The 21,502-nt window shown below is 35.9% G+C and overlaps 2 protein-coding genes and 1 long non-coding RNA gene across 3 annotated transcripts in view; 1 reads left to right on the top strand and 2 right to left on the bottom strand.

Annotated features, from left to right (window-relative positions):
* LOC306847517 overlaps window positions 1–21,502 on the bottom strand; it is a 779,007-nt gene that overhangs the window by 147,672 nt on the left and 609,833 nt on the right. The gene's annotated exons all lie outside the window — the stretch shown is intronic.
* Window positions 975–16,400, top strand: LOC306846910 (prolyl endopeptidase-like). Its single transcript, XM_079380605.1, has 15 exons — window positions 975–1,169; window positions 1,543–1,617; window positions 4,141–4,274; window positions 4,484–4,614; window positions 5,768–5,977; window positions 7,190–7,311; window positions 7,527–7,632; window positions 8,750–8,941; window positions 9,889–10,086; window positions 10,258–10,361; window positions 10,698–10,834; window positions 10,964–11,058; window positions 13,158–13,289; window positions 14,823–14,979; window positions 15,833–16,400. Exons 1-15 carry the CDS (start codon window positions 1,065–1,067, stop codon window positions 16,125–16,127), a joined length of 2,193 nt encoding a protein of 730 aa, XP_079236731.1. The 5' UTR covers window positions 975–1,064; the 3' UTR covers window positions 16,128–16,400.
* LOC306847502 (ephrin type-A receptor 7-like) overlaps window positions 19,519–21,502 on the bottom strand; it is a 98,261-nt gene continuing 96,277 nt past the window's right edge. Inside the window, exon 15 of the mRNA XM_079381456.1 lies at window positions 19,519–21,483. Within this exon, the coding sequence (XP_079237582.1) occupies window positions 21,369–21,483 (115 nt within the window). The 3' untranslated portion in view covers window positions 19,519–21,368. The remainder of the gene's footprint in view (window positions 21,484–21,502) is intronic.

Here is a 21,502-nt window from a genome sequence, read left to right as displayed (position 1 = left end):
TCTTATCTGTATATAAGACACCTCAGAGCCAGAAATCTTGCTGATTGATAGGGGATCAAATACTTATTTGACTCATTAAAATGCAAACCAATTTCTAACTTTTTTTTCTGGATTTTTTGTTGTTGTTATTCTGTCGCTCACTGTTCAAATAAACCTAACATTAAAATTATAGACTGATCATTTCTTTGTCAGTGGGCAAATGTACAAAATCAGCAGGGGATCAAATTATTTTTTCCCCCACTGTAAATCATACTACAATATTATAGTTGGCTGCATATTTTGAGACAACATTTAATACATTATAATATATAAATGATGTGAAAACCTAATTGTTTGAATGAAAAAATTTACAGAAAAATGTAAACATTTACTCAATATTTAAAAACATACTTTTGAAAACTTAATTGCTTAAATTAAATTTGATCATTATTTAGCACAATGTTTATTCAAAATTTAGTAAAATAAAATGACCAAATATACAATAAAAGTAAATATTTGACAAATAAATTCTGGAAACATTTGCTCAAAATTCACTCAGAAATATTTGAAAATTCTAAATATGCATTACTCATTGCTAATGATCTCTGTACACATTGCAACTGACACAATTTGGCAAAGCAGACATGGTTTTGGCTGATGCTGATAATCTCAAAATAGTCAAATCTGCTGCCTCTGGGTGACCCACTTAATGTTAGATAAAACACTACTGATATGACTGACATGACATGTACTGTAAATCATTTTATGCCTTACATTTTTTTTTACCTTTTTATATTACTAATTTATATATGTAAGAAAGAAGAAAGTGTTTTATAAGTAATGAGTAAAAAAAATCTAACTGAAACATATTGATACATCACAACACAACACAAACTGTAGTGAACTGTATGAGATTCTATCTCCGCCCACTTTGAGTTGACCAATCCAGTGTGAAATCATTTCCTGCCTGAAGAGCTGCCTTGTTGTGTAACCAGGAGAGTGTGTGTGTGAGAGAGAGAGAAACAGAGAGCCGTGTTTGATTTCACTTTCACTTTTCAGAGCTGACTCACCCGGGCGTGAAACATATGGACAAACACGCAAAAATATACACAGAATTACAAAAAAAACCCTATCAAAACACACCCAGCATGGCTTTCACATACCCTGAAGCACGGAGGGATGACAGTAAGGTCAGTGGTACTTTCATTTTGGGTTCTGCACATCTAGTCTTTCATTCATTCGCTTGCTCTTCCTCTTTCTTTAAGACTCATGAAATGCACAAACAAATAGCGCGGACACAAAAGATTGACTGGAACACACGAGCGAGCTTTTGCCATGTGTCATGAGAGTGGAGGAGTTTAGTGTCTGTGAAGATATCTAGTGGTCATGTGTCAACAGTTGCATATGGTAGCTGATTGCATTATGGTTTCCTTGCAGCGCGGGTTTGCCTCAAGGCCTGGTTTAACAGATATGCAACTACTTGGAAACCGAATGTGTCTTGTTTCTATTTTCTCCTAGTACAGACATGCCTGCTGCTCCTAACTTTGGTGTTTTGTTTCAAAGGTGGATGATTATCATGGAGTAAAGATCTCAGATCCATACCACTGGCTGGAGGACCCTGACAGTGAGGAGACTAAGGTGACCCACACACGTGACCCCCTTTGTATCACGATGGACCTTTTTTTTTTTTTTGATGGACTTTTCATCATTACAGGGATAGGAAAGCGGAGGAATGACAGGAAATGATGGGGAAAAGAGGGAGGGCTGGTATGGGGAAATAACCAGGGATGATTTAAACTTGGGTCACCCTCAAAATATTGGAAAATGTGCACTTCTAACCAGGCAACCTCTCAGTGACTTCTGTTATGACTAAAATTACAACTCCCTAATAACAGCGAACTTTTGGCATTTTTTCATATGAAACAGGATGATGACTGATATTACACACATGAAATAAGACTCAAGCCCTATTAGGATTGTAATTGCTGGGGACGTCTGTAAAAAAAAACTCATGTGCTCAGTCACATGATTGTCAGCTGTAAACAATATCTTTTATTGCTTGGGAAATTAATAAATTCATATTTAATTTAAAAATAGTAAAATATATCCTATTTATTATTTGATTATTTAAATATCCTATTTAAAACCAGGAAAACTGACATGATACAGTCTAAATGGCTTCAAAATGACAGATGTCATTTTACAAATGTGGAAATTTGCAGAAATGGTTAACGCAAACTAAATTTACATAAGGGAAACATTTGACCTGGCTACTTGTTCAGCTAGTAAGATGAGTTGTGGAAGCCATAATTTATATAAATGTATATAATAAGTTTTTTTTAATTACTGCATACCATAATAATGGCCCATTTCAAAAGTTTACATGATTTTGTTTTGTATTTTTTCTTCTTAACAGCTCTTGCTCACTGTAGTGGAGAGGTGATGTAACAATATTCTTGTTAACAATTTCCAGCATTTCATTAATAAAAATGTCCATATTAAAAATGTGTGCACATTAACGCAAAGTGCAACAGTTACCATATGGTGCTTTGCGGTTTTTAAAAAAAATCCCTTCTTGTAAATGCCACCGAGATGTGGATTCAGACGATAATTATATTAACACACGACATTACCTTGGGTATATGTCCAAAAAAAAAAAAAAAAAACAGGTGGAGGGAGAAAACACCAACAACGTTCTGTAGTCAGGTGGCAATAAAATCACCAACTAGCCGCTGTAAATGTTAAAATTACATTGCGTCTCCATGAGAAACAATTACCGTTCGAATAGTGCTTTAGTGGCTTTATGAAGCTGCTTGATCACTGCTGCACTGTTGCCATTTGGTCAACAAAACTTTATATAAAGATGGCCAAAATGGTTACTCTGTCTCTTTAAAGGTGCACACAGTTTTTCCTCCAATATTCATTTAGGAAAATGTTTTATTCTGCATAAAGCAAGTGTCCCCCTCATGGGCGCTACCATGTTGACATCCCATGACTAGCTCATGCAACTGACTACTAATGCCACAATCAGTCACTCGCTTTCCAGGATAAACCACCAACAATCCACCAAAAAAATAATTAAAACTCAATCCAAGAATGTCCACTGTGTATGCGTATTATAATAGAGAGAAAAACAGCCAAATTTGTGTACTACCTTCATGCATCCAGGCCAACAGTTGTCAATATAGAGTCCAACAACACTGGTACTACTGTGTTTTTTTAGGACAAACAAGACACAGCTAAACGTAAGCAAAAATGTATTTCCCATATTCCCACAGTGCCAATTTATAGTATACTTAATTATTCAATGCTGTTAATAAGATGAGATTCAATACCCAATCAGATTTTTCTGTTTACAACCACACACAAATTATATGCTACAAATGCAAATCACATACAAATTGGCCACAATCTTAGACCTACATTAATGTTAAGGGTTTATTCATTTTCTGAGTCCACTTCAATCAAGGTTGCAATAAAAATGCTGTTAGGACTGAACCAATTAGTTTAACAACCATTTAATACTAGAACTACATTCTGCATAATTGTTTGGCTCACCAGCATATTTGCATTACAATAAATTACAGCAGGGTTTTTTTCCAAACTGGAATTTGCAAACCTGTGGTTCGTGATTTGATGAAAAGCTAATAATTAATGAAATCATAAAAATGCAAAATTAATATAAATAAATAATTTTAAAATAATAAAACAAATCAAAACACCTGCTAAAATAATATTTAATAGAAAACTGATATATATGTTTTGGTCATGTGACCATTATCTGACCTCAGCGAACCACGAACATGCAAATGTTTTGTGAGATCATTAAAATATTAGTATCTCAAGGGGACATTTAAGTAAATAAAGGGGTTTGGCTGACAATGAAAGTCCTTGCAAAATCCTTTCATTGCAGTACTGATGTCACACTGACATAATTTAACAGGCTGACTGAGCTAAAACGACTTTCTCTTATCGGACAAGGTAAACAATACATACCACCATTTACGCTGTATTTTTAGGCTTCCCCTGCGTTGTTTCCTGGTCTCCACCCATGGCCCATATCACCGGAACAAAGAAATGCGTAGAAAAATTTACATATAAATAAGTTCTCTGTGTGCATGACAACGACCATTTTAACAGTGTCCCTCACCCGCCCTGCAGATGTTTGTTGAAGAACAGAATAAGTTGACCATGCCATTCCTGGAACAGTGTGTGGTCAAAGAGCAGTTTCACCAGCGCCTCACAGAGCTCTACAACTACCCCAAATACAGCTGTCCTTACAAGAGAGGAAAGAGGTAGAAAACAGACCAACAGACAACACCAAACACAGCCCAGGCCCACCGCACAGAACACAAACTTCTCACACCGACAAGCATTTTTCACATTCAAAAGAGTTTACAGTAAAAATAAAAATATCACGCATAAAAATGTCACCTTGTGTCCATATACCATCATATACTTAAATAATTGAAATTAAATGCATTTAATCAACATTCTGTTTTAGATATTTCTATTTCCATAATGAGGGTCTGCAGAACCAGGATGTGCTGTATGTGCAGGACTCTTTAAACAGTCCTGCGTCTGTGTTCTTTGACCCAAACACTCTCTCAGAGGATGGAACTGTGGCTCTCAAAAGTGCGTTTGATTGATTGGTTGATTCATAATACATTTACACACACCTGTAATGCACTTACTGTACACTAACGTCCTAGTTTTTCCTTTTCACTCTCTCCCAGCCTCTTTTCTTTTATCCTTTCTTTACATGTCCTGTTAGGTTTCATTCCTGTTTAAAAAGAGACAAGATATCCAGAGTCAGACCAGAAACAAATATAAACATAAATTTGGGGAATAATGATAATAAATGAGTGCATAATAACAACACAATTATAACTACTTAAAATGAAAGAATGTTAGAACATTATCGAAAAAAAAACAGTTAGAATGAAAGACTTTTAAAACATTATTTACTGCACTAATGGATTATATAAATAAAAATTAAATACATGAATACATCACAGCCTGATTATATATCTCTTGATTTATGCATTTTTCTCCTTTCTACTTTAAGTGTCTAATTTTACAGAAAATATCTGGTTATGTAGGCTTTTCTCTGCAAATATGTTTAAACCAGATCATTTGCATAAATGGGAAACCAGACTACTTTCTCTTCTCAGTCTTTTCCTGGAGTGGCTGCTATAATAGTTTATTGATGTCTTTGTTGAACAGGTTTGGAGGCAAGCTTCAGCCCTGAGGGACCGTGTGTCCTTCAGTAAAATACACAGTTGGAATTTTTAAGTTATGCAAATCCGCACTGCTTAAAGACAGATTCATATATGACTCGTGCTTATGAAATCAATTTAATTCAACTGCACATTCATATAGGTGACAATGTTTTTTTCTTTAATCATTGCCTGTAAATCTAATGTTGATAAACTTTTGATAGCTGAGAAATACCCGCAGCTTTTTATTACTGTAAACCCGACAGCACATTTGCCAAGAATCCTTCACATCACTGTATTTTACAGCTTTGTCTTTCCTCATTTTTTGTGTTTCATCCCTTTGACCTCTTTCTATCCGTCTTTATTACTCTTTTGCGCACCCTCTATCAAACAGCTCTGTTTTGCACACATAAATATTCTTTATGTTGATATTTGCCATTTAGAGTGCATTATAGCTTCAATCGCACTTCAGTGAGAAGTTGACAATTCTGTGCTTAAATTACCAAATTTGGATTTCATCATAGCTTGTTGAACATTTTCATGTCTGTTTTCTACTTGTTGATGTACAGTAGGTCGCCTGTCAGAAGAATGTGAGTATTTTGCATATGGCCTGAGCAGCGCGGGCTCTGATTGGGTGACTGTACACTTCCTGAAGGCTGATGACCTCACCAAACTGCCAGATGTTCTGAAGAGGGTGAAGTTCAGTTGCTTGGCTTGGACCCATGATGCCAAAGGCATCTTCTACAACAGCTACCCTCGACAGGATGGCAAAGCTGATGGTAAGTACGCATCAATGGCAAATTACACTACTTTCCTTCTCCACTGACATCGCTTAAGCTATTTAGCTGTACAGCCATTGTTTTAAGAAATGTGAAAAGAAACACTTTAGTATATGGACCATTCTCACTATTAACTAGTTGTTTAGTAGCATGCCTATTATTAACATATTGGCTGTTTATTAGTACTTATAAACAGTGTTGGGGAAAGTTACTTTTAAAAGTAATGCATTACAGTATTGCGTTACTCTCTAAAAAAGTAGCTAATTTCGTTAGTTACTTTATATGGAAAGTAATGTGTTACGTTACTTTTGAGTTACTTTACGGGCAGAGCTTGCTTGTTTATTTTTAATATAAAAAAGTTTGTATTTTACAAATGTACAAGCCCTTTACACAACAAAAGTGAAGTGAATACGCCTGAGGCTGAAGGAAATGTAAATTCATGTCTGTACAGTAGAAGGCGCAGCTCAAACAAATTGCATGAAGAATATGACGCAGGAGAAAAAAGTTCAACACTATTCAGCAATAACAAAAACACAAATGTGTCGTTTTTGCTTCGTATGGTTGAATTGGATCATCGAAGATCAGTAGCAAAGACAATTACAAAATGGGATTAAATACATAAATGATACTTGTCTTATTTAACATATTTAATTATGGTAGGTGAGATGAGTAAATGCGTGTTCACATTCATTCTAGAACAACATTAACATCATGTTCACAGCGTACTCTGCACTTTCTCCCAATTTCTCTCAACATGGCAACACGAGAACTGACAGTCAAGACATGGGAAACAAAACTGGCATTACTTATTTGAATACTCAGATATTTCCTTCTAAATTAGAAAGTAATGCATTACTTTACTAGTTACTTAAAATAATCTGATTACGTAACTCGCGTTACTTGTAATGCTTTACCCCCAACACTGCTTATAAAGCACATATTCTGCATGACTATATTCTACATCCCTAATCCTACACAACACCTAAACTTAACTACCTTACTAACTATTAATAAGCAGCAAATTAGGAGTTTGAGGAAAAGTCAAAATTAACGGATTGTTAATGGCGAGAATTGGACCTTAAAATGAAGTGAGACCAAAATTTGTATTCGGTCTGCTTCCAGTGTTATATAGGCAACCCACCCTGTAAAATAGGTACTGAATGGTAATTCTTGTTGATTTTCAGTGATTTACTTGTATTATGTCCATTCTAGGCACTGAGACCACAACAAACCTAAACCAGAAGCTTTACTACCATGTTATTGGCACAAGCCAATCAGAAGACATCCTGGTGGCAGAATTTCCTGACAACCCAAAATGGCACAGTAGTCTTACTGTAAGAGAACACCAAATTCAGACAAAACCCATTTTTTGGGAAGAAAAAATTATGTAACTTGCTTATTCTTATGATTCACACGATGTGACGAAATATTTATAAAGAATGACAAAATTAGCTAGCCTAAAATTAATTGTTCTCCTTTTTTGTGTGTGTGGTTCTCTTTTTCTTACACAATCCTTCCACCGTTTCTCCTTTTCTCCTCATCTGTTCAGGTCTCTGATGATGGCAGGTATGCAGTGCTGTCCATTACTGAAGGTTGTGAGCCAGTCAACCGTCTGTGGTACTGCGACCTGCAGCAGCTGCCCAATGGCATCACAGGTCAGTCTGCATGTGGACATGCTTATGATGAGGGATGCCTAGTAGATGAAATGACACATGAAAACTAAAATGACTGCACAGTAATATTACCAATAATAAAAAGAGTTATAATGGGGAATATTATTACAACTTCAAAAAACAGGTTTCTTTTTAAATATATTTTAAGGCGAGATACTGCAGGTGAAATAGATACAAAACCAAAAAATGAATAGTTACCCAGCTGACTGATTACATTGATAATTGCAAACATTTTTTTGTATTACAAGTTTTCTAAAATGTTAGGTTTAGAAATGCAAATGAGTAATTATTTAATGAAATATGTGCTAATTTGCATAAATTTCTAGTACAAAAATCTAAACACTGGATGATGTCAGTTTCAAAATTCTTGTTTAATTTTTTTCACATATTAGAATCAAAGGTTTTTACAGAGGGAATTTTGGGTATCTCATTTTTGTATATAATCAAGCAAATTATATATGAACGAATCCCTCTGTAAAAAAAGGTCAGGATATAGACGGGAATAAAAATGTAAAGTTTGGTGTGTGTAAGTGCTACTGAAGTGGAGATTTATGGCTCAGTGTAGGAGGAAAAAACGGCCTTTAAAAACATGCATTGTAATTGAAATCTATTGACACAGATAAAGTGCTAGAAAAGAAACACTTAGTGTCTTTTAGATGTTTTCTTTCCACTAGTCTAAAAAAAAAAAACACCTTATGAAAAACCAAAAAGCCCAAAATCTCAAACTTGACAGGTGCATGAAAAAACAGTGTTTTTGCCTGCAGTGTCTCTCCTTAAAATGTAATTTATTCTTGTGATGCAAAGCTATATTTTCAGCATCATTACTCCAGTCCTCTGTCACATGATCTTTCAGAAATAATTCTCATATACTGATTCAGTGCTTAAGAAACATTTCTTATTATTATCAATCACAGTTATGCTGCCTAATATTGTTGCGTAAGCCTTTACACATTTTTCCAGGATTTTTTGATGAATAGAAGTCAATATATTTGAAATAGAAATGTTTTGTAATAATGTAAAAGTCTTTACTGTCACTTTCGATCAATTTGATGCATACTTGCTGAAAAAAAGCATGAATTTAATAGTAATGTTATTCAAGGTTTGCTGCCATGGGTGAAGCTGGTTGACACATTTGAAGCGCAGTACACATACATCACCAACGAGGGCACGGTCTTCACGTTACGCACCAACCTGAATGCTCCTCGTTACCGCCTCATCACCATAGACCTGCAGAAACCAGAGCAGATACACTGGAAAACCCTCATCCCCCAACACGAGAAGGACGTTCTTGGTAAAAGAACATTATATTCTTGTCAACAAAAGAGAAGTTTCTCTGTGGTTTTCCACTAAAATAAAACTCTATGGGTTTAATGTCTGAAAGCAAAGACAAAAACAACAACCATAAATATTAGTATTGTGATTTTACTGTTGTTATAAATAATAATTACAATTGTTATTCACTGATTAGTTTAATTGTACAATTTGATTAAATAATACTACTACTAAATTATTATATTTTTATATTTAATATTTATTATTATATTAATAATAACAACAACAATAGCAAATACACGTGTTTCCCCAAACTGTACTGCCTGTTTTTTCTTTGTTGTTGTTGTTTTATGAAATTACGCACATACGTAATGGCTGGTTATAAAATATTTATGGCTTGTCAATCTTCTGAAGTCACCAGCCATTGGGAGGTGTGGCAAAATGTTAGCTTGAGACACTGGACACACACACACCTTAAAATCTCCATTACAAAACAACAACAAAAACTGTTATTACTCCAGAAAAAAATACAGTTTACAATTCATCAAGCAGAAATTACAATTAATAAATAGTATATGTTTAAAATACATAAAACTACCTTCAACATATAGATGAAACCAACAAACAAAACCACTGCCAGGAAAAGCACACATTTGTGTAATCGGACCTTTATCTCATAGTTACAGAGACAACTAGCCCTGGCTACCCCTACATTTTTCCTAGTAGAATGTTTCAGTTTAAACATTTTGGAAACAGAGTTAGCTCATATCTTCTTGGTATTCACAGTAGTCAACATCTGTGGGTGAAACTGTCACAAGCCTGTCTCACTCACTCACTCAGACACACACACACACACACACACACACACACACACACACACTTCCTCTTCACCCACACTATCATAAACTCATTTCCAATAAAAACAAAGACAGCTGCAGCCTGATGGTGTTTGTATCTTATCTGCAGGCTTCGTGGAGTGTGTGAACCAGCGCTATCTGCTGGTGAATTATGTGCATGACGTGAAGGACATCTTGCAGCTGTATGAGCTGCAGTCAGGGAAACTGATCAGAGACCTGCCGCTAGATGTGGGCACTGTAGTCGGCCTCAGCTGCAAGAAGAAGCACCCCGACTTCTTCTACAAGTTCACTTCATTTACTACGCCAGGTAAACACACATAAATCATCAAATCATGCGCAACATTTATGCCAAAATACACAACATAACCTCAAGTATAAGGACACCCCAGGATGTGCATTTACTTTGGCAGTAAAAAGGAGATCACATAGATTTCCAGAGCAAGAAAAGTGTTTTTATTTTTCATATGTAATCGCTCAGGCATAATCTACCACTGTGACCTGAGTCAACCCGACCCAGAGCCCACGATCTTCAGGCAGGTGGAAGTAAAAGGCATCAACCCGAGTGATTACCAGACAACTCAGGTCAGGCTGCAGTCTGTCCCGAAATAACATGAATCACAGGCCACAGGAAGTTTCAGTATTACAAATAGATTGTATGTACACTACTGATCAAAAATATGGAAAAATAAATGTTTTAATGACTGCTGAAAATTAAATTGCATTTTAAAGATATATTAAAATAGAAAACAGTTTAAATTGCAATAATTCCACAATATTAATGTTTTCACTGAAATTTGAATCAAATATATGCAGTCATGGTGAGCAAAAGACACTTCTTTCAAATATTGTTTTAAAAAATTGTAATTATTCCAAACTTTTGACTGTAATAATACATATTTAAGTATTTGTGCATAACAGGTGTTTTACCCCAGTAAAGATGGCACAAAGATCCCAATGTTCCTGGTACATGCACGTGGCATAGAAAGAGACGGCTCTCATCCAGTCTTTCTGTATGGTTATGGAGGCTTTGAGAACTCAATTCAGCCATATTTCAAGTTAGTATAAAGCTCTCTGTTTGTGTTTGATTAAAGATTGCAAATGGATTAGGATGGAAAAGGAAGAGAGTATGTGAAATATGAATATCCCAAGCTATTAACCAATTATTTCTCTATCTGTATGTCCAGTACTGCATACCTGCTCTTTATTAGACACCTGGGTGGGATCCTGGCTGTAGCTAACATCAGAGGAGGAGGAGAGTACGGCCAAACTTGGCACAAAGGTATCCTCACTTCATTCACCCTCAGATGTGTGTCCTTTTGAAAGATAAATGAAGGAATAGAAATTGAATTCAAAGCAGCTCTAATTAGTCAACATTTTTAACACTATCCAACTTGAAAATAGGTAAAGAAGGACTGGTCTGAAACTCACAGAAATTCGCTGACTACTTTGCATAAAAGTGAACTTAATGCCAGTGAAGTATCTGTTTGAGTCACTAGTCTGACGATCACTGCCCACTGGATTATGTGTTCGAAAAGCAGAGTTCCTGTATAGGGCTGAACTAGAAACTAACTGTTTGAAACCAAAATGTGTGAACTATTAAGACTGGTAGCTAATTTAGGTTCATGACCCCTCTTTAGTATTCATTTAGTATTCACAAATATTTTAACAAACTGACAATCATGTTAAGCATTAAAGAAGTGAACACAGCATAGTGTTAACCCGTTTAATCCCAATTTTTTTTCAGACATCAAAATGTCCAGTTGATGTGTCATTAGTAACCCTTTGAAATAATCAATAATTATGAATTGATTTGGGAAAAGTGTGTGAAAAATTATGTTCTATGGACCGGTGGGATAATGTGTATACTGAATTAACATATGTCTGCAGTCATACATTTTTTTTATAAATCTCAGCTCTGTTTCATCACATTCTAGGGTTACTATCATGCATAAAAACCCTTGTACAACATAGGAATATATATAAAATATAGGAATATTGAGATAAAATACAAAAATTACAACCAACAACATATTTCAAAATTGTTACTTTATTGTAACATATATTATAAAATTGTTATATTAGTGCTACCAGTATTACATCATCAATATTGTAACTTATTTGTAACATTTGATTTAGTGCAATATTTTGTCATTGCAACATTTTAGTGCAGCTTTCACTAACAACTGCAATTGGATTTATATGTATACCTAAATTCACGGTTATCCCACAATTGTGACCATCAATATTTTTTTACTTATTCTATGACAACACTCAACAAAACTTAATAACCGAATTCATATATTAATACTAGACACCTTAACGATAATGTGGACCAAAAATCTGTGTCATATCTTTGTTAACATACTTCACTAGCCTTTTGTTTTGGAGCTTTGATGCAGTCATCATCTTCTCATGGTGCAAAGAGGAATTAAACTGCTATGGTCTTGTGACAATTTGCACTAATCATGTGAAATTGCACATTTGTAATTAAGATCCTTTATTTTTTCCATATTTGCAGGAAATGCAATAAAACATCAGTTAGTAAGATTTTTAGAGCTTTATAAATGAAAACCTTTATGTTCAGAATTATGATTGGTGGGATTAATGATTATTAAATAATAATAATAATGTTTTGTAATTCTTGTATAATTATTGTACTTGCAGTCTTTATGAATGAATTATTATTATTATTAAAACTTCCACAGGACTATATAACTGAATTGCAACAGCAAAAAACATGTTTTTTGTTTTGTTTTTTTCCCTGAAAACTTTCAGAAAAAATGGTGACCAGTTATAATAATACCTAACATTTTTAGCAAGTGCTTCTTCTGTAGCTATATATTTAGAAAAGGCCTATCATATGCAGCTTTTAATTAAGAAATTCACATGATAAATGTGGTTATAATAAATGTGGAAATAATAATGACTGAGTTTTAGTCCAAAGATCCAATAAACTTTCTCTTACATCATTTGTTTTCCTAAAAATTAAAAACCAAATTGTTACAGTAGTTTAACCACATTGAAATATTGCAAACCTTTTCTGGTCTAATGCGAGTACTGTACTTTGCAACATATTAAATATTCTGCAACAAAGTATTATTTGAATAATTTAATATAATTTGTTTACATATAGCCAAAGGACTTATGTTACCCCTTACATGAGTAAAGTGTGAGATTATTTTGAGAAGTCATATTTCTATGGTTCTATCTTACATATACTTAAAAAACTTGCAGTACATAGGAGAAATTTAATTAAAAGTAAATATTACTTAATGCCTCTTCCCCCTTGACTTCAGTACAAGTGGCACCGTTTACCCCGCTCCCCCTACCATGTTCTGCTTCAAACCGTAAGTTTCTAAGAAAGATTTCTGATTTCAGCTGGCACTCTTGGAAACAAGCAGAACTGTTTTGATGACTTCCAGTGTGCTGCCGAGTACCTGATCCAGGAGGGATACACCACGGCCAGCCGGATCGCCATCAACGGAGCTTCCAACGGCGGCCTGCTCGTGGGTGAGTTTCTTGGTTTCTTGGTGAGAGGTCTGAGGATGTCAGATAGACATGATCACTTCCAGCTAATGAAGAACACAACCAATAAAACTCGACAGTCTTAGCACACATACGCCTTCACACATGGTTAAATTAGAGTGGAAACTTATGGACGTGCAGCTGTGCGGCTCTAATGATGTGTGCAATCTGTGCCGTTACTCACAGCTAGCTCATCTGTTGAGTAAACATGCATTCACACGCAGTGCTTTCTCACATACAGTAAGTCGCACACAGCAGCATCTGCGAGAGGCAAAGCAGCACTCGCTCCTCTGTGAAAGACTTTGTCACTCTCATTAAACAGCACATTTAGTAGGAGATGCAGTCGTTAGACGGGCGGCACTCGCCGCTGCCAGTGCAGATACAGTTTCAATCTCTGTCTTATTCATAGGAGAGACAGGACTGAGTCAGTGCAGTTATTGAGTATATGCAGGATTGTGCAGAATTCATGTGCGGTTGATTGTGGGAGGCACGTGGAATTTGTTTAAACATTTTACAGATTTTTCGCAGAACTGAACACATCTCTACACGTTTTTAGCCTGTTGTGTTCATTCAGATTATTTTATTTTTGCTTTAAAGCACAACTGTGAATACTATCTATACCTGAAATGGAGGAAGAAATATATATGAAATTTGTATGTACAGTATGTATATACAGTCAAACCAAAAATTATTCAAACACGATATAATGTTTGATTTTTTTTTTTACTATTGGGTGCAGGACACTATAGTTCATAAATGTAAGTGAGGATAGCAAAATAAAGTGAACTGTGACATATTATACCCAAAAATTCTTCATACAGTGGACTACCAGTAAAATTTGAGATAAAAAAAAGTATTCACTTTGACCTGACCATGTTTTGCTTAAGTGTTTTTTCTTTAATTGCTAATGTGTATGTTTTACACCACAGACTGAACAAAATTAAGCATTGCTTGGTAATTGGTTGACCTAAATTGGTATTATCTAATTGTGTACTTAAATTTAACAGCTGAATAATTTTTGGTCGATTGTGATCCATTACATACCTTCCTATTCAGCTCAGCTTGCCACATTTGACCATGTTTTTCATTCCGCAAAATTTTTATAAATTTCCCCCTGAAATTCTGAGCCAAATAATCTGGTTGTGGGTTACTGGTGTGTGTGGATGTGTGGGTGTGAGGTAACAATCAGAACAAGATAAAGGTGTGTAGGCGGTGGACCGGTTTGAAAACATTGGCGGTGAATAAATTACTAAGCATTTGAAAAAAAGCTTCTTTATGCTGAATGTGCTAGCTAGGTCTATGTCTGTGTTGATCCCTATGTTTAGTCACAGTGTAGTTACGTGGCCTTTAAAAATGTGAAGTGTGTCAAATCGGGCTGTTCTATCTGAGTAATCCAAAACACGTTTAAGCCCACTCATTTAAGTACAGGTGTGTGAGTCAGTGCGTCTGGTAAATGTGGACTGTGTTTGGCCATTGTATTCAATGGGAGAAGAGTGATCTGTGAGTTTATTTTTTCAGCGGCATGTGTAAACCAACAGCCTGAGCTCTTCGGCTGTGCAGTAGCTGAGGTTGGGGTCATGGACATGCTCAAGTTCCACAAATTCACCATCGGTCACGCCTGGACCACTGACTACGGCTGTGCCGATGATCCTGAACAGTTCAAATGGCTCATCAAGTATGGATTCCTGTTTTCTGAAAGCCCTAAACTACTGGTCAAAGTTTGCAATAATTAAGATTTTTATTGTTTTTAGAAGAAGTCTCTTATGTTCACCAAGGCTGCATTTATTTGATCTAATTTTCAGCAGAAATATTATTATTGTGAAATATTATGAAAATTAAAAAAAAAAAAATTCAGCTATTACTTCAGTCTTCAGTGTCACATGATCCGTATCTAATATGCTGATTTGGTACTCATTATTAGTGCTTAATGGCTATTATTATCATCAACGTTGAAAACGGACAGTTTTTGCTGCTTAATTTTATGCAAACTGTGATATTTTTTGTCTAGGTTTCTGATGAATAGAAAATTTAAAGAACAGCATTTATTTTATATAGTAATCTTGATTTTTTTTGTAATCCTACTATAGTTTTCACAAAATATTAAGTTTCAAAAACTGTTCTCAACATTGATAATGATAAGAAATGGTTCTTTAGCACCAAATCAGCATATTAGAATTATTTCTGAAGGATCATGTGACTTTGAAGACTTAAGTAATGGCTGGTGAAAAATCAGCTTTGCCATCACAGGAATAAAATACATTTAAAAATGTATTCAAATAGAAAACAGTTATGTAATTGTAACAATATTTCACATATTTCTGTTTTTAGTTTTTATTTGATCAAACAAACGCAGCATTAGTGAAACTTCAAAAACATACACCCCCCCCCCCCCCCCCCCAAAAAAAACCTGATTTATTCCAAACCGTTGACCGTTAGTGTATAACTGCATAACAAACAAAATATTATACACGTCATACTACAATACGTAATAAAAAATCAAAACAAAACTTTGACCTTTTCCTCCACAGGTACTCTCCTCTCCATAACCTTCCTCAGACCCCTAGAAATGGGACCCCGTACCCTGCGATGCTACTGTTGACGGCTGATCACGATGACCGCGTGGTTCCCCTGCACACTCTGAAGTACGTGGCCACTCTCCAGCATGGCATAGGCCCCAGCCCCGGGCAAACCCAGCCGCTGCTGGTCAGAGTGGACACACGCAGTGGACATGGGGCCGGGAAACCCACCGCTAAAGCCATCTTGGAGGACACACACATCTTCTCCTTTATAGCTCAGACACTGAACCTCAGCTGGAGGGAATGAGAGAGAGAAAGAGAGAGATGCAGTAAACCAAATTAGCAATTTAAAGAAAAGAGCACAAATTATCTAGTGGTTTCTAAAGATATTTGGCTGTCTTTATGCAGGGACTGAGAGAGGAGAAGGGCATTTGGGGAGTAAGTGTATGGAGATATAAAACATGGAAGGTACTGAACTGATTTTTTTTTTTTTTGAAGCAACTTGATTTTTACTTTTGTTTCAGCACAGCAACGATCATTAAAGTATGGTTTTTGTAAAAATAAACAACTGATTTTCTGATCGATCGATTCATTTTTTAATTACAGCTGTTCAATGGTTTGCAATACCTCAAATATACACTAAGGGGCAATAAAGGACTACAACAGCCCCTCCTTTGCACATACAGGCCAGGGTGGACAATAGGGAACTGTCCCAGGCCGGCCCTCCTTAAGACTCTAGTAACAGTTTGTGGCAGAAATCACAAATTAATCATTTTTATAACCAGTTATGATTAAGATTGTTTTATTATTAATATGGTTGAAATGCCATGACCATAAACTATACTGTAGTAAAACCTATGTTAAATTTGTAGTTACTAAATTCACTAAAATTATATGGTTGTAGTACACCATGGCTTCATGTTGATACTATCATATGCTATATAAACATGACTGTGGTTACTGAAAAAACAACAAAAACAAGGTTGTACGTAGGTGCTACTATGGTTGTACTGAAAATATAAAAGACAGATAGTATTTGGACACTTTCTGGCTGTCAAACGTTAACCTGTTGTTAAACCTGTGTGAACTTGATGGGAAATTACTTCATTTTGACTAAAAATGAACTTGGGACCGATCGATTAAAAGTAATTGCAGAAATAGCTCAGTAAAGTGAAGTTATCTCTGACCTCTGTAATTACTGCAGGAAATATCACAGACAGTTGAAGCTGTAGTCTGTAATTAGCAGAGCTGACCTGAGATCAGGTCAGAGTTGCTCCTCTGGATCCGCTGTTTATAGTGGAAAGATTGAAAAAGAATGCAGGGAAAATACAGGGGAATGCAGAAAACACTTCACATTGCATTGTTCATATTGCACATTAAGATAATTACAATAGCGATAACTATATAATTATAGACTCATAATTACATACTAAGTGCGTGCTATTCATCACTAGTGCGCAGTGCTTTGTAACTACACTGGATACTGTGGTGTAAAGCCTGACCTAGTTGGAGACCCAAAATGAGGAGACATGAAAAGAAATCGAAAATCAAAAGCGGGAGCTACTTGTGTTCAACTGTGGTCACAGAAAGTTTAATCTGGTCTTGGCCAAAACCTGAGAATTAATCAGATGACGCGTGACGGGCTCTCGACGGATGATTCAAACAAGAGTCTCGGCGAGCTAAAAGCTGAAGAGTCGAGATCCGTCTGAAGACTTTGAAGTTGAGCAAGCTGTTATTTTCTATACAAGTTTGCATAACAGCAACATTGCGAGTGTTACACGCGCATTAATATGGAACTGTGATTAAACTGACCTGGAACAACTACCTGTGTGGCTAAACGAATTTAATCAACACCTGCCAGCCAATCAGAATCGAGTATTCAGACAGACCATGGAATAAAAGAGTTTAATAAACAAGAAATGTTTAACGTTGAAAAACTTACTTTTTAGAATACCAATGTAGATTTTGTCTACTTTCAAACGACGTCACAGGAGAAGTAACTTAATTCATTCATGAAGAAAGTGGCTGAATTCAGAATCTAGTTTCATCAGTAATGAGTGACCTGGCCACCAGCAAAAAGTGTGCCCGTATTTTAATTTAAAATTTGTACTTTTTAAAAAAAATAATAATATTATAGAAGACACTTGCAAACGATCCAGTGAGTAAGTGGACTGTCCTAATATTTCAGATCTTTTTGCAAACCCGTTTGACCGAGAAAGAGTGATTCATTCGCGAATCTGGCATCACTGTTGTGATTCTAAACGGTTGATTAAAAACAAACAAACAAACAAAAAAACATGAAACATGTTATTAAACCAAAGGATTTATTAAGAATATTTTACTGAGGGTCATGCACCAATAAAAAGGGTCTAGCGACGCCCCTGAACAGCATACGTTTACTATTTTTGACACAAGCGGAAATAGTAATGGAGTAGCTATTCTATAAGCTAATTCAGAAATTTTGTTCTTGAATAAGTGTTTTATTTTTTTTTTATTACAACTGAAGACGGTAACTTACACCTATACTGGCGTATCGATATAATATTGAAAAAGCCACTTATACGCACACATATATACATACAGTAGGCCTATAATTTGTATGTTTAGAGGCTATATAAATACACAGGCTATATAAATACATACAAGAACATGTCTGTTTACTTCAATCAAGCACGCCAATCAAAAATGAATGCATAATAATGATTGGTTTAGCGTTTTAGCCTCCCGGAGAGCATTTAATCACGGTTCACTTTAAAGCCACTAAAAGCCCAGCAGGAATTCCAGAACACACTGTTCATCTGCTCCTTTCATGTGGCCCTTCTCAGAACAGAACTCACTGTTTGTCACTTAAATACAATCACACAGCTTTGACGTCTCTATCCTCAGTGAATGAACTGAACTCAGTTTATAGAGTGGCGTTTGGACCTCAAGAGGCGAAATAGTCCCGGAGAGAAGCTAGATCAAGCCCCACTCCACTTTGTTTGTTCACACTTGCTCCCGATCCGGATTAATTTCCAAAATCCAATCAAACTTTTGTATTTGGAAACTTTCCCCTTCACACCGGCTTAGAGGTGGACCCTTCTTGCTTCTTACTATAGAGTCTTTTAATCTGAACACAAAAACATGCACACACACACGCCCGCATGCGCACACACACACACCTCACTGCTGGGAGTTGAAGTATTAGCTGGTGTATTTTCTTCTGCACAATCCTCTTCACACTTTCAGTTCTCCTCCATTATTATCTCCAAGTAATTTTTAATAAGATATGTGAAAGGAGAGACACCCTTTGAATTATTACTGATATAAATGAGGACTTGGACCCACTAAAGCTCATAGAAATCTTTAAATCTCTTGGAATGAATGACAATTCAATATCTAACAAAAGAATCAGGATTAGATACTGTACATAAAACAGTGGGAAAGACATAACATGAAATGTTAATACATATTCTGGTGTAATTTCATCCCGTCACTCTCATACAAAAATGATCTAGCTGGAAAGAAAATTATTTATTAAAAAGAAACCTTTAGATAAAAAGCTGTTTTTCCGGGGGTTGAAAGCTGACAGGAAACGCTTGATTGCCGTGCCTCGACATTGATTACACATGATTAAAATAGACTCCATGCGTGTATGAATTCAGGCAGGTATGCTGGAAGCCAGGAGACCGCGAGCAAACACAATAAAGTCTAGGGTACCTGCATTGTATTTTTTTTAATAACATGTTTCAATATTGCAACAGCCATCTGTTTTTCTAACAGGTAAAAATCATGAAAAATTCCAACCGAAAAGAGAAAAATGAAACAAAAAGGACTTGATTTCAAACAACTTTTCCTCGCGAATCACCTAATTCAAACAATAAGTCATTTCAACACAGTGAGAGGATCTCATTCAACACATTATTATTCAAACAAATTATAAAAATAGATTGCATTTTCAAATACATATTTACAGTATCAAACAGAGATCAGAATGATACACTTTAATGCAAAGGGGGAATCGAGTCTTTTTCGGTAAAGGGCTGTGAAACATTACAGTACAGCATGTCTTTGTCCTTTAGATTTTGAAGTGATTATTAATTCGGGTTATGCCACGTTCAAATATGATATGGCTGCAATAATGAAAAATGTGCATCTCTGTATGTGTGTAATTGTAAAACAGAGAGTGTGAAAATGATGCTCTTATCCAAAAAGCTTTAATTGTTTATATCCTAAAAATCAATAACAACCTAATATGAGGGAAAAAACCCAGTCATGTGTTTTGCACTATACATATGTGGAAAAAAACAGATTCAACCTGTTTGTTACTGTCTTTGTTAATGAGATTTGCACCAACCTGTTTCTATCATCAAACTGCAAATTAAGATTTTACTCAATACTGCTTAAACACATCCAAGTCCAACCAAGTCTTGTTCACACGCTCACATCACACAGTAGTCTAAATTCAATAACACTAGGACATTCAGAACATTCTCGTTTAAGAACAACCACTTCCGTTGTATGAAATGTCAACATCAAGTAACTAAACATGTCCGGGAGTATCAGACACCTGTCGTTACGGCGTGTAATGAAATCTGTGAGTGTGTGAATGTATATGTGTGTATACATCCCCATCACATTCACTCACTTTCAAAGTGCAGGAAAAAAATGAAATTACACAAACAAAATTGAAGAGCATTTTGATGAAATGACTGCTGAACGTTCAGATTCAGTGCTATGTTTCTGCATTGAAACTCCAGTAAGCATCTGTAAACGGATAAATAAATCATCTAATAAATATGGTACAAGTTTCTGTAAGTCATGGACGCTGCAGTGCAAACATTGTCCCTATAGTAGACAGAACAAGAAAAACATTACGAGTACAGATGTCCGACAATACTAATTTAAACTCGGAAATTCAGAAATGAGTTTAAAGTGTGGAGGAAAGAAAGCAAAAAGTAGACAGTAACCAAATCAAGAATACACACAGAGAAAGGGATTTACATATTTAAGATTCCTTACATCAGTACTCAACTTATTTCCTGAAGATACGGCGAGATGTTCTCCTAGTCTATGGATGACATGCTCTTGGTTTAGTCCACTTTATAAGAGGATCAGTGGCTACAAAGCATGAGTTCTTTTTCTTGGACGAAGAAAATACGTCGCCCTTTGAGTGCTCTGAGATCGGTCAGAGTCAAACTGCCCTTCTCCGGGGACAGTGACGGAGGTCATCGACCACCTTAAAGTCTTACTAAAAGGGACAGAGCTCATGTCATTGATGAACAGACGAAGAAAAGCAGGTCAAATTCAGAATGCAGGTTATTCTAGAGGAATCATCTTGCTTGTGATATTGTCCCCCTCAGAAAACAAGAACTTGTTTGTGAAAAAAAAGAACCAGTGTTCACCCAAAGAGAAGATAAAAGGAATGAAAAGAGAAGCTTAGGAAGAAAACTACCATTTGCAGTGTCTTGGTTATCACCTCCTGACCACTGAATGGCCTGCTGGGTAATTATGAGAACAGACATCCATATGTCTTTCCTCGGTAAGCCAGCGCACTGCTGCGGGTCTGTCAGACTTGCACTCCGCGGCCGTGCATCTGGATAACCTGCGCTCTGAGAGTCTGTATGGCGGACAGGATCTGTTTCTGGTGCTCCAGGGAGGTGATGCCGAGACTCAGCACATCCCTGCAAAAACAACAGCACA

The sequence above is a fragment of the Barbus barbus genome (genome assembly GCF_936440315.1).
Source record: "Barbus barbus genome assembly, chromosome: 27".
NCBI classification, from domain to species: Eukaryota; Metazoa; Chordata; class Actinopteri; order Cypriniformes; family Cyprinidae; genus Barbus; species Barbus barbus.
Note: the sequence above shows the minus strand (reverse complement) of the source record. Positions and strands in the feature narration are given on the sequence as shown.